The sequence below is a fragment of the Miscanthus floridulus genome, chromosome 18 (assembly GCF_019320115.1).
Source record: "Miscanthus floridulus cultivar M001 chromosome 18, ASM1932011v1, whole genome shotgun sequence".
Lineage (NCBI taxonomy): Eukaryota > Viridiplantae > Streptophyta > Magnoliopsida > Poales > Poaceae > Miscanthus > Miscanthus floridulus.
The window spans coordinates 89,536,450-89,549,613 of NC_089597.1; the positions used below are offsets into that span (position 1 = coordinate 89,536,450).

Genomic DNA, 13,164 nt, shown 5'->3' on the forward strand with positions numbered 1-13,164 from the left:
CTACTGAATAGCCTCTCCCTATATATATATATATATATATATATATATATATATATATATATATATATATATATATATATATATATATATATATATATATATATAGTTTTTTAAGAATAAAGTCGAGTGCAATAAAAACATAATGATGTAAATAAAAAAATATAGCTTTCAAGACAAAACAACACATAGATATCAAAACTTTGGATACCACTATATCTTTCCTCCCGTTGCAACGCACGGACACTTTTGCTAGTTATAAAAAAAGATCATTGTAGTATTCAAAATTTGGTCAACCAAACTTGTCATTGTAGATTTAGACAGCTACTAGTGAGGTCCATGTATATAAAAAAGGCTCACCTTTTATCTATTTGCCTTAATTATATATGTATGGACAATTATTGAGCCAAATACCCACGTAACAACTAATCTTTTTATAGGAGATGTCTATTGGCCCTGTTTAGAACGTGAGAAATTTTTTTTGTTCCTACGTAATTGAACTAATTTATGTAAAATTTATATATAATTCCTGTGAAATTCCTGCGTTCAAATGAACTCTAAATAGAGACGCCTGGGTCATTTGAGTTCCACGCTAGTATTTGCTAATATTTCTGAAATTTTATAGAATGACAACTTTTGTCGGAGGGAGTAAATGAAGATTATGTCTGAATCTATAAAATATAATATAAAAGCTTTCTTATAAAAAAATCGAGATGAATCTACACGTACAGTTCCACATCACAACTTGATATTGTCAATGATCTATCACATGCTTTGTACTTGTAGTCAAACAAGACAAAGCTAATTGATATTTTGTGTGCGAAGAAACTTCGAGCTGTACCGGGTCAAAGGAAGATATTATTTCAATGGAAGACTTGAAGGTTTCAAGGCAACCTAAATACTCACTTTTGTTAACCGTACTCTAGGGAAAAAATGTTCAACTAAAAACTAAAACAACATGGAAACAAAAAAAATTGGAATTCAATTTATTTTCGAAAAGTTTATATGAAATTACAAACACCCTATTCGCTGGTTGGTGCTGGTGCTGGTTTGGGCTAGCTGGTGCTGGTTTTTTTTAGAGAAAAACACTATTGACTAATTGAATAAGGCTGGCTAAAACCAACGAGCCAACAGGATTCAGGAGGAAAGATATTTTTGGTCACCGACAGGTGGGGCAGATTGTAGTAGGTGGCACAACTAGCCAGCAAATGGGTCCCGCTCCGACTTCAGGTTGCCGGCCAATCAGATCGGAGAGCTGTATCCGCGCGTCGAATGCCCATGTGGCCGAACGCGTGGGCCCAAGACAGACAACTCTTATGAATAACTGGAGTACCCCCTCACTGTCACTTGGCCCCGCTTCTGTTTGGACCCACACGTCATAAACATCTGCGGAGAACACGCGAGTCACATGGTTGGTGTAGCCATCCGTACTCGGAATTAACGTAAATTGACTGTGCTCTCTTCGCTAAGAGTACTCGTCATCCGAGAGAAGGAAGTTCAACGCCCCAATCCTCCCTCTCAGTCCACCCCCCTTGGTGCTTCCCAACTCCCAAGCCCTTGGTGCTCACCAAGATTTATCTCTTCCACTGTTGTATCCCCCAATCTCCTCCGCAGGGAATATATTTTGTTTTGGTTTCCAACCCCCTGCTGCTAGATAGGCACTCTTTCCTCCCCTTTCTACAGCAAGCGATTTTGTGTTCTTAGTTGTAGATTGGGCGCGAATTTCCTTCCATTCGTGGGTGATTCAGGCATTCGGATTCTATTCTCGGCGCAATTTGTTCCTGTATCCGGTCTTGCCAAGAATTTTCCATCTCCCTCTTGGCTTTCTGATCCATCTTTGATGCGCCAAGAGGGGAGATGAACACGAATTACTCGGCGCTCCCATTGACCTCCCCCTCCATCGAGCTCCAATCCAACGGGGCCAAATCTAGCGCCGCCGCCAATGGCGTCCTCAACGGCCACGCTAAGATCTCCAAGCAAGATTCGTTCTTGGGCGAGGTGGAGGACGGCGGCGGGGAGCACGACGAGCTGCCGCTGATCGGAGACGGCCCCGCCGGGCCGCCAGAGGGGTCCGGCGTGCCCGCCGCCGTGTTCAACCTCGCAACATCCATCATAGGGGCCGGCATTATGGCGCTCCCGGCCACCATGAAGGTGCTCGGCGTCGCCGCTGGGCTCGTCTCGATCCTGGTTATGGGGGTCCTGTCCGAGATCACCGTCGAGCTGCTCGTGAGGTTCTCGGCCTACTGCCGCGCGCTGTCCTACGGCGAGGTCGTGCACAGGGCGATGGGCCGGCCGGCGAGCGTCGTGGCGCAGATGTGCGTCATCATCAACAACGCCGGAGTCCTGGTGGTGTATCTGATTATCATCGGGGACGTGATGTCAGGGTCACTGAAGCACATCGGTGTCATGGATCAGCTGATTGGCCATGGCGAGTGGGATAACCGGAAGCTGCTGATCTTGGTGGTTCTTGTCATCTTCCTAGCGCCATTGTGTGCGCTTGAGAAGATTGACTCACTGAGCTTGTCATCTGCCGCATCAGTTGCCCTTGCTGTTGTGTTTGTGGTTGTGTCCTGCATCATTGCTTTGATCAAGATCGCCGAGGGCAAGATCAGTATGCCGAGGATGGGGCCAGATTTCAGCTCGCGAGCAGCAATGCTAGACCTGCTCGTCGTGATACCCATCATGACTAATGCCTACATCTGCCATTTCAATGTGCAGCCGATCTACAATGAACTCAAGGAGAAGACGCCCCAGAACATGTACAAGGTTGGGAGGATCAGCACTGTGCTATGCGTAGTGGTGTATGCCCTGACTGCCCTCTCAGGGTATCTCTTGTTCGGTGAGGACACCGAGTCCGATGTGCTCACCAACTTTGACAAGGATCTTGGGATCAGATTCAGCTCTTTGCTCAACTACATCGTCAGGATTGGGTATGTCATCCACCTGGTCCTCGTTTTCCCAGTTGTCCACTTCTCGCTCAGGCAGACAGTGGATGCACTGATCTTCGGGGAGCTGGCGACCCCTAGCAGGAAGAAAACACTCACATTGACAGTGGTGCTTCTAGCGCTCATCTACCTTGGCTCGACAATGATACCCAACATCTGGATGGCTTTCAAGTTCACCGGAGCTACGACAGGGTTGGCGTTGGGTTTCATGTTCCCGGCTCTGGTGGCATTGAGGCTGGACAAGGAAGGGAGTCGCTTGGGACATGGGGAGAGGCTCCTGTCACTTGGGTTGCTGGGGCTATCAATAGTTGTTAGCATCATTGGAGTCGTTGGAAATGTATACACCTTGAAGAGTAAGTCTGAATGATCTCTCAAAGATGGACAAGTTGATAGCTAGGGTTAGAGGAAGCTTTACATCATGACGACACATGGTGTGTTGCAACGACAGGCATACAGATCGTGTAACATGGCGACTATACACTAGGTCAAAATTGATATTACATTCGAGAGAGCCTCAGGAATTCAGGATCCTATATGCATTTTTACTTAAGAGGATTAACACTGGACCATCCTCGAGCGAATTCTTTTTGTACTTCAGACCAGATTCTTCGATGTATCGATTTGATTGTGTTCTTACGTGAGGGTTCTAGAGTCACTATTTGATCAGCAACAAAAAAGACCGGTTCTGATGTACTGTGAGAAGATTGCTTCCCCAAGTCATTAAGTTAGGCTGTTTGGGGGCATACAATTCTTTAACACAATTTTTATACGAAACATGCATCCAATGACACATGATATTGTCTGCCGTGTTATGAAATTCAAGAAGTTTGCAACATTACATTTTCATTTTCTGGATGTTGGTTCATATGTATGCACGGCTGATTATCAGCCTGAAGCTCTGAAAATTGTTCAGCATTTTTCATGACTGTATATTCTCATTAAACACCCCGTATTTAGAAACGGGTGCATCTAAGTTGCAAACACTCTACAACAGCACTTTTCAAAATTATAAAAAACTGGAATATGTGAGATTATGTAGAAGGTCCACGGAAAAGTCAGCTGCAAAGTCGATTAGATTTGTGAGTTAGAGTAGAAAAATTCAGGTGCAACAAAGCTACACACTGTTCACACCCACATCTCAAAATCTCAAACACGATCTGAGTTTGAATTTGCTTTTTATATTGTTGCACAAAATAACTGCTCATAACAGTGATTGTTTTCAGAGATTCCTGGGGGAGATGTGTTTCTAATATATTTGCAAACTTTGGTACATTTTGGATATTTTCACCTGTTCGTTTCGCTGAAATTTGACTTATGCTAATGTTTATGCTGATTCGTTGTGAGAAAAACATTGTTCGTTCACTGGAAAAATACTGCTGAAGTAATCGACAGGGCCGCATTTCTTGCAAGACGGTGTTTGATACATCAGTTTGTTACAAAAGGATGACACAAATGTAAAACTACAAAATTGTTACATCACAAGATGGAGCTGTTTTGGTAGCTATCAATGTTTACCAAGTGGACTCCTTGCTGCGTAACTGCTACAGCAAAATTGTAAGCATAGAGTAATGGCTGCTGCTCAACGATGCTCCAATATCTGTGCGGACAGCTTGGACTGCCATGATTGAGAACGTCCAAATCCGTTTTACTGCCATCTCCAAAACTAAGCTATACCCACTTGCTCAATCTAATGGCCACAATTCCTGCAGGTATTAGACACCACGTATGCCCTGGTATGTGGAGCTCCGGCCTATTTAGGGACAAAAGAAAATAGATTACGAAGCTGCAGAAGAATATATAAAGAAGCTCGCTGAGACAACCAAAATGTCGATGGTAAGTTGAGCTCTGAAAATATTCTACCTCCAAAAAAATGCAGCACTACAATTTACAAGTGTTGTGAGAAAAAAGGAAGGTCAAAATCTAACCAGTCAGTAAATGAAGCGAACTTGTTTCACAAAACAAATGACAAGGAATCACCTGCTACTAAAATTGTGAGTTACTGAGGAATGTAACCATGCATCGTGCACCCTGAAAGATCTTATCAATCTTCTGCCAAACTAAGCTCTGGACCTCAAGAAGCTTCTTCACCTTACTCTGAAGCATCGAGTGCCGTCGTATTGTTTCACCATGTATCTGCCTCCCCAAAAAAAAAAAAAGAAGACTTCTAAGTACAAACTTGATGGGTTAAGATGTTATGTACTTATTATCACATGCCTTTGAACATAATTTTAAACCAGTCAAAACAATGCACAGATATATACCTTCAAAAACAATTTCAGAACAGCCTGGACAAACTCGAAGTTATTCCTGAAGGAAAGTTCATGAATGAAATAATCCAACAGCGATGAAATGGACTGAAGCTCAGGTCTTTGCTCCAGATCTTCAGACTCTTCATCATCTATTATCTGTAGCATTCGCAGTTCCATATCTAAAGATGACGGTGACAGGCCTTTCAGGTAGTCAGTAAAAGCCGAATCTGCAAAACAAATTCGAGGTCAGTGCTTAAAATCACGAGCATCAGTCTCTAAAAGCAACATAGTGAGAATGCATCTCCAGATATTTATCCTTCTTTCTGGTTGCATATGATGGTTAGAGTCATCAGATATACGGGATTGAACAACAATGACAGTATGACAGCAACCTTTTATAGGATTAACAAGCTAAGCCTTACAAGTGTTATTAAGGAAAAATTACTTGAGTAAAGATGGATTTAACAATAATGACAGTATGGCAGCAACTTTTTATAGGATTAACAAGCTAAGCCTTACAAGTGTTACTAAGGAAAATTTACATGAGTAAAGATAATAGTAAATACTCACAGTCCTTTGTTTCACCACAAGATTGCAACAGCTGACTGAAATGAGAGGAGAGCTCAGACATCTTGTGATATGTATTCTTAGTGGTACTGATGTCTGTTTCTTTTGTGCTGGCAGGGGGCTCAAACAATATGTCCCCAGAAAGGGATGGAACTGAAGGCAAGAAGAAAGGTGCCTTCTCAGGTTTCTTAGGTGGCTCAATTGGTTTATTGCGAACCTAAAGACATAATACAAAGGTTAGGACATTAATCTAGTTTTTCAACACAATAAAGCATATAAGGTTTAAGAAAGCAATATAGTATAGGCCACATAATTCATAACTTTGCAATGTTGAAACCTGAAAAGCTAGAACCAAGACAAGCATATTACCTTTATAATGTCAAGATTTGTCAAACTTTGCCATTGACTCTTTGGAAGTAAGGAGAGGGTGACTAGATTGGGTATTTGATGATCCATTACGACAAAAGGTTTAATACTGGACTTATATGACTCTCCTGAATTCTGAACTTGTTCTTCCTCGGATCTCTCTGCAGATGAAACAGCTGGCAAACACACATTCCGTACATGTTTACCACTGCCATAATTTTCAGTATTTGTTGAGGCCGAGAATAAAGATTGATTAACCCTGTCAAATTTATAACACATGTATGAGACCACAGATGAAAAAAAAACTGGAAGAACACTATATATATCACGGCGTATAAAATTGCATGCTATGCCACACAACTCTAATTCGGTGCATATGTTGAAACAGAGTGTACTGATAATACTATTCCGTTGGCTATAAGTGAGATGAATAACATATTTGTGCAAATTGCACCAGCTGGAAGGCCAATCTCATGATTTATTTATTTTCTGAACTATATATATAGCTACAAAATGAATTGAGATATGCATGGGTGATATAATTGGCTGAGCATAGGGTGATGCAACAGAACTCTACCAGAGGTAGACACCATTTTGATCAACATGAGTGGTTGCCAACACATCCATATTAGGAGACATAGAGATAGATGTTATAGATACATCAACATGCATTGCATCTATCTGCCTTGCTAAACTGATGTCCCAAATCCTAAGAGTCCCATCCATGCTAGACGAGATGAGCCATTTTCCATCCTCACTGAAGCACAAATCAGTGATACGGTCTGTATGTCCTTCAAATCTACGAACCATTTTCATGGACACCGTATCAAACAATATAAGTACCATATCACCTGCTACGGTAGCAAGAAGACCTGCCATAAATAGCAAATAATTGTTAGTTGTCTGAAAACTTCCTCATGGGAATACCAAATATGTTGAACACTAGTATACTACCATTTGGCCGGTGAAATGCAATTTTAGTGACAGATTTACCAACATCCAATCTGGATTTCAGCTTGCAAGTTTTAAAATCCCATAACTGCAAGATACACAATTTTATAGTTAATATAATTGTGGCCAAAATTTCATTGAGACTTTTAAAGAAAAGTTCAAAAGTGAGTAAGTTTGATAAAAAAAAACAGGTGGATCATACACGGCTATTGTTGATTGTAGGGTTAAAATATTTTGAAAGATAATATGTAAATGCCAAGGAAACAATTTAACTAGTTGACCCAGAAAATGAAGAGCACAGTTCTCCGTAACCGTAATGTTCATGCCTGCTCACAACAAGAAGCACACTACAGCACAACAAAGTGTCATACCTTAATATCACCATGGTATCCCGCACTAATTAGAGAGCCATTTGTGGCATCGCAAGCTAACCCAACAACTTCACCATCATGTGCACATTGCATTGCCAACGAAGTGTCAATGTAACTACCACGACTAAACCCTGATTGAAGGTTAAATTTTTCGATCCAACCACCTTCAGTGCCCAAGATAGTAAAATTACCACATGCACTTATCACACAAGCCTGTCAGAAAAAGAAAATGATGCTTCAAAAAGCAAATAATAGCACTTGAATTTTAGGAATCACATTTTCTAGTCTACAATGAAATCCGATAGATGCAAAACTTCAAAAACAAGCATTACCTTAATCGGTGTCACAGTGCTTGATGATGGTGTCAAAACATGTTCACCAATAACGAAGTTCTGAAGACGCCATACATATGCCTGTGGAGTATCCATGTGGCAAGTGACAACATTACACCAGTCACGTGCACGTATCTCAGCTGAAAAAGAGAGGGCAGTCTAAATGTTAGATTTGCATAGCATAGACAGGTATATAAACAGAAGATATGCGATCTGTGAAATATCTTAAGAGGTCAAAGATGTATAACTAACATCTCAGGCACAATTTAATCCGTTAGGTGATAGCAGTGCGGTGCTGTGCCGTTGATTGTGGCAGTTATTGATAATCACTACATTTAGTAAGTTTGTTGCATAAAAAATAAGCAAATGGCTAAGAGCGCTCATGAAACGATTTCTCGGGTAGCATTTGCAATGTCATGAGAGCTAGGCAACATGTCTGCCGTTGCCGTGTCTGGTATCTTACAAACAACATGATAGACGATACTAGAAGGCCCATACTGGATAGCATCAGAAGTCACTTCAACCAATCTTTGTTAACATGAAGTTCTAACCTTAGCAGCAATAAGCTACAACACTGAGATTGTTTGTCCAATGATATGCCAGCCTAAGGTGCTTCCTAGTTTAAGTTTACCTACTTCTGCAACTTATATTTCAGCTATTACTCTCCTCCCGCCCCTTTCCAAAATATCCACATTTTGGTAACATTATATATCATATAATGAGATGAAGGTCATGCAGTTTGTTGAATGAAAAACTCTACAGCCAATTATCGAGATAACAGTAACACTTTTCGACACAAAAATATATCTTAAACCTCCTGCTTTTATATGCTCCCAAAAAAAACTTGCTATGCAAAGCAGCAGAATTTATATGATGAGTGTGGATTCTGCATCCAGGGGTTCTGGCACTGCCATCAGCGAATTCAGCATTTTGCAATCTTCCGAAATTCCATAAAAGAATCAGGTATCCAGTATACAAAGTTAAGACAACCTGCAAAAATCTAATTTCAAATTCACATGAAGTGTGACATTGCTCATCATGTGCTAATATACTTCCACTTGTCTTTTCTGAATCTTGACATCAAAGGTGAAACTGAAATCTGAACTGAATTTCTGCAGGTTCTACGTACATGGTATATTTATGTAATTAATCTTTTAAACATTCCAACATGTTGGAATGATCCTATTTTCACTATTGGCACGCCGGCTCCCCTGGATACCAGTGAATTTTCTTAACGATATTAGCATAATATTAAGAAATTTTGCAACTTGCACGAAACCAAAATAGTACCGCAGTCAAATGTAACAACTGGTTTTAGCTTGATCTCTTCCTCCTGCAGGAAAAAAGAGAAAATTTTCAACACCCAAACAGGGGGAGGGGGATTGAACGCAATAAATGAATAAACCCCAGATTTGCACCTTTACTCTTAGCCTTTTTGCTCTTTTCGCCACATGCCGCTGAGAAAGCTCTCTACTTTGTTGATCCTGTTAAGAAAAGTTACATCACGAGAATTAAAACAGAATGAGAATATTAAGTTTTTGCATCAAAAAGGGAAAGTAGCAAATCAGCCTGGTATTTGAGGTGTTCTTATAAAAACACTATTACTAAGTTATGATGCAATTAGTTACCTGGATAACTGAGAAAAGACGAAATGCACGATCTTGACCAGCAGATAATATGCATTTTCCATTGCCATAGAATCTAAGAACAAAAATAGGTTGACTCAGCAAAAGCACAACTGACAGGAAGCAAAAGAAAAGACACAAATTGGATTGAAGCTGCACCTTATGCACCTAGGTGGAGCACTGTGACCACTTCGAAATCGTAACAGACGAGCATCTCCATCATTACTATCGAATATCCATATCTGGTAGAGCATATTAGATTAGGACCTCAAAGTTAAACGAGGCCATTAACAGGCAACATTGATAAGGGAATTGTATGTTTGTTCCCGGCTATTTTGTTAGCTGCACTTATTAGCAGGCTATCAAGTCAGATGCTAGTTGTCAGAAAGAAGATTCTTGTTGCCCCTGCCCATGTTAAAATATGTAAGGCGCGCCAGGCTAACATTGAAATATTGCAACCATACAAGAAAATATACTCCTCGATGTGAGGAATAATGGCCTGCATAATTTCAGTACTACTGAACCATTATGAAGATAAAGCGTGCAAAGGTTTGCAACTTCCAAGTGATTGGACAGCTGGTGAAGCTGGGTAAGTACACAGTGCATGCAGTTTTCTACCATACAGCAACTGAGAAGTGAAACCAAAAACAGGCACTAACTTTGATTGAATTATCAGCAGCTGAACTCATCAGAATAGGTTCGTTCGCAAAAAAGTGAAGTGAAACTATTGAACCATCATGGGCCTCCCTAATCACAGAATGCAGCCGTCTCTTCTCAAGATTCCATATGCTGATAACGCCTAAAGAACCTCCAGAGGCCAAAAGGGGTTGCCCATCTGAAAAAAAGGTAAATTTGGGAAAGACCGCTTTAGCTAGTCTGAGATACAGAAGTGGTATAACATTACAATAGTGCAACTTTGGTGTAACCAAAATGGAAAGTCAGACATCATAACCAAAAAAAGAAAAATAAAACATTGATGTCAGTAAAGTATCTGGCTATCTGCCCAGCAATAAGAAAATCCAGATGTGATTCCATAATAACCCAAATGTGGGCTCTATAATTTTGCAAAAATTTAGTGTCAATAAAGCAGCAAAAGTTTATTCAAACTAGGGAGGACTCTTCAACACAACTTTAATGATAAAAATTGCTTTTTTTTTGTCAATTAAAATCTTGTTCAAGCTCCAAACAGTAAAAAAAACAAAATAATCAAATTTTTTAACACAAACAAAATAATCAAATGATACTCCCTACGTTCCAAATTATAAGTCGTTTTGGCTTTTCTAGGTACATTGTTTTTGCCATGTATCTAGACATAATATATATCTAGGTGCATAGCAAGATCTATGTACTTAGAAAAGCCAAAACGACTTATAATTTGGAACAGAGGGAATTAGTAGGTACACTGGCTTAGTTGGATCTCAGGTACTGGGTGGTACCTGCACTAACTAAAATTTTGATAAGGAACCGGTTTAGGGCTTGAGACAAGCATGTTACAAGGAAAATAAGGATTTTTGTTGTTCTTGTAACAATGTAGTTGACTAACCACTAATAAAAATTCCATTATCTAAAGTTTTTTTTTTTTCATTTTACAATATATTACTACATCACCTGTTCGAAATGACAGTGCAGTCACAGCACCACGAATCTGATGGTTGAAAGACATCAATTCTTCATCATATCTTACATTATGAACATGAACTGACCCATCAGAACATCCGACAGCAACTACATCCAGAGCAGGCGAAGAGACACAACACCGAACCGGTGAGTTCCAACCATTGAAATCATACAGTTTCTTTTTTGTGCTGATATTCCACAGCTGCAAGGGGCCTTCTTCGCTACCAACAATTACCTGATGCAGAAACAGACTTGTTAACAGAAAAGAAACAGAATGCAGATGAGCTTCGGAATGAACACTATTTCTGAAGCAAAACTTCAGATAGCTTCAAGCACCTTATTTAGGTAAGTATCAGGATGCATGATACATGTTGGGGTGAACTTGTCTCCCAATGATATGCTTCCAACTGGTTCACTGTTTGGTTCTGCTCCTCTGAAGGCCCACATGAATATATTACCTTTAGCATCTGCACTTAGAACATATTCTCCAAACAGGTATAGCATGTTGACCTTTTCTTCATGTCTACTCCAAGTAGCCACCTGATTGAAAGAGAATGTGGGAGACATACATTTAACTATTTAAGCTTTGTCCAAGTAGCAGTTGATGGGAATATATGGTGAGGTATGGATCTCCCTTTGTAAGCTCAGATGATCAGCATTATCCCAAAGTTCTAATTTCACATAATAATAGCACATCTTGACTACTTTCTAATCAGAAAAAAAATGAACAAGGCTTATAGCAAAGAAGAATGAGTTTGGACAGCCAAGGGACCAATATAACTTATGCCGGACAGATAGCAAAAGTTTAGGTAATGGTAGCACAGCAATTTCCGTACCTGATCAGTCCTTTTGAAAACTGCAATATCACTTCCGTAAGCAGCAAATGTATAATCCTTGTAGCATGCAATAGCACGGATCTTCTTGGGCAGTTGGGGTCCTTTGATAACATAAGAAACTCATAAACGACAAGGAAAAAAACAGGAACATTAAAAAGAATACATGAACTGAAATAACAGGCTTACCAGCAAGAACCAAATTCAGCTTAGCACACTGCAGAACAAAAGGGAAAAAGCAAAGTGAGTATCGCATGCTTCTAGAATGAAATTCGGTTGCAAAGGAGGCATGTAATGGGAACAGAGCAGAGCAAGGCTCAAATGACAATCACGCAGCTCGGTTGACTACATTTATCCCCCACTAGGAGCAACACGTAAAATAAAGTAAACTATGAACTCCGCACCAGCTCAAAACAGGTTCTAGTGATTTACTACATTCACTTGCTCTCACTATTCACGATACTGAATTCCAGCAGAGCAAACCACGCCACCTCAACGCACGAATCCTTGTCGATTTTTTTTCAAACGGCGGAACAGACGGGGGCGAGCTATAGGGTGGCGACTTACGTTATAGACGTGGAAGGCCTTGCCGACGCTGACAGTGACGAAGGTCTCGGTGCCGAGGCGCTGCACGGAGAAGGGCACGCCGCCCGCCGTGATGTAGCCGATCGCACGGAACGGCTCGAAGATCCCCATCCTCTCTCCCTCTCCTCTCCGGTCGTGGAGCCCCCTCCTCAGGCGGCGGCTGCAGCAATTCCTGTCGCCACTGCTTTTTTCTAGGGTTTCGCAACGCAGGAGAGGAGGCGGGCGCGCCGGCGACGAGGGTTTTAGAGTGGGTTTGGGAGGCAGAGCGGCGGCGGGAGGCGGGGAACGGGGGTCGGGGGTCGGGGGGTTTCCGGGTAGGTCAGTTTGGTTGGCCGTGTGAGGTACTGAGGTGGGTCGGGTTGCGCGAGGCAGCTGCCGAACCGGGTCGGGCCGGGCCGAGCCCAAACATGTCTTTTCTCCCATTTTTTGAAATGTTTGCTTCTCTGCTTTTTTTTCCGACACTTTTTTTATCTCGCTATTTTATTACTACATTTCTATAATCGGTTTTTAAATGTCTTTACTCTATTTGATTCGATTTTTCACCACTACCTGAATTTACATTTCTAATCGGTTATTAAATGAAAGAAGTACAACAAAATTTCACCACCAAGTCAGGAGGCGTTTGGTTGCCCCTCCTAAATTTTAGCCGTTGTTCCATCGAATGTTTGGGCACATGCATGGAGTATTAAATATAGACTAATTATGAAACTAATTGCATAGTTTGCA

The 13,164-nt window shown here is 40.9% G+C and overlaps 2 protein-coding genes across 4 annotated transcripts; one reads left to right on the forward strand and one right to left on the reverse strand.

The window, feature by feature from the left end:
• Positions 1-1,494: 1,494 nt before the first annotated feature.
• LOC136521902 (amino acid transporter AVT6E-like) lies at positions 1,495-3,747 on the forward strand. The gene has a single exon (XM_066515670.1). The coding sequence runs from the start codon at positions 1,855-1,857 to the stop codon at positions 3,307-3,309; it is 1,455 nt and encodes a 484-aa protein (XP_066371767.1). The 5' UTR covers positions 1,495-1,854; the 3' UTR covers positions 3,310-3,747.
• A 594-nt stretch (positions 3,748-4,341) lies between these two features.
• On the reverse strand, positions 4,342-12,821 carry LOC136521899 (U3 small nucleolar RNA-associated protein 21 homolog). Of its 3 annotated transcripts, none has more exons than XR_010775704.1 (19): positions 12,421-12,819; positions 12,043-12,070; positions 11,857-11,957; positions 11,357-11,560; positions 11,012-11,255; positions 10,063-10,238; positions 9,563-9,645; positions 9,407-9,479; positions 9,197-9,262; positions 9,069-9,111; positions 7,779-7,918; positions 7,447-7,659; positions 7,079-7,163; positions 6,702-6,996; positions 6,128-6,383; positions 5,762-5,975; positions 5,204-5,418; positions 4,868-5,075; positions 4,342-4,692 (listed from the first exon to the last, which is right to left on the reverse strand). XR_010775704.1 is itself a non-coding variant. In XM_066515667.1 (19 exons), exons 1-18 carry the CDS (start codon positions 12,547-12,549, stop codon positions 4,926-4,928), a joined length of 2,715 nt encoding a protein of 904 aa, XP_066371764.1. In that variant the 5' UTR covers positions 12,550-12,818; the 3' UTR covers positions 4,342-4,692; positions 4,920-4,925. The 3 variants fall into 3 exon arrangements, 2 of the variants coding, with proteins under 2 accessions (XP_066371764.1, XP_066371765.1); XM_066515667.1 differs by having other exon boundaries at positions 4,920-5,075; positions 12,421-12,818; XM_066515668.1 differs by lacking the exon at positions 7,447-7,659 and having other exon boundaries at positions 4,920-5,075; positions 12,421-12,821.
• Positions 12,822-13,164: the final 343 nt, after the last annotated feature.

Coding starts and splice junctions, on each gene's coding strand:
- LOC136521902 (XM_066515670.1), top strand. CDS start 1,855: ATGAACACGAATTACTCGGCGCTCCCATTGACCTCCCCCTCCATCGAG.
- LOC136521899 (XM_066515667.1), bottom strand. CDS start 12,549: ATGGGGATCTTCGAGCCGTTCCGTGCGATCGGCTACATCACGGCGGGC. Junction 6,997..7,078: donor TGCATTTCACCGGCCAAATG/GTAGTATACTAG, acceptor TATTTATGGCAG/GTCTTCTTGCTACCGTAGCA. Junction 6,384..6,701: donor CAAAATGGTGTCTACCTCTG/GTAGAGTTCTGT, acceptor TAAATTTGACAG/GGTTAATCAATCTTTATTCT.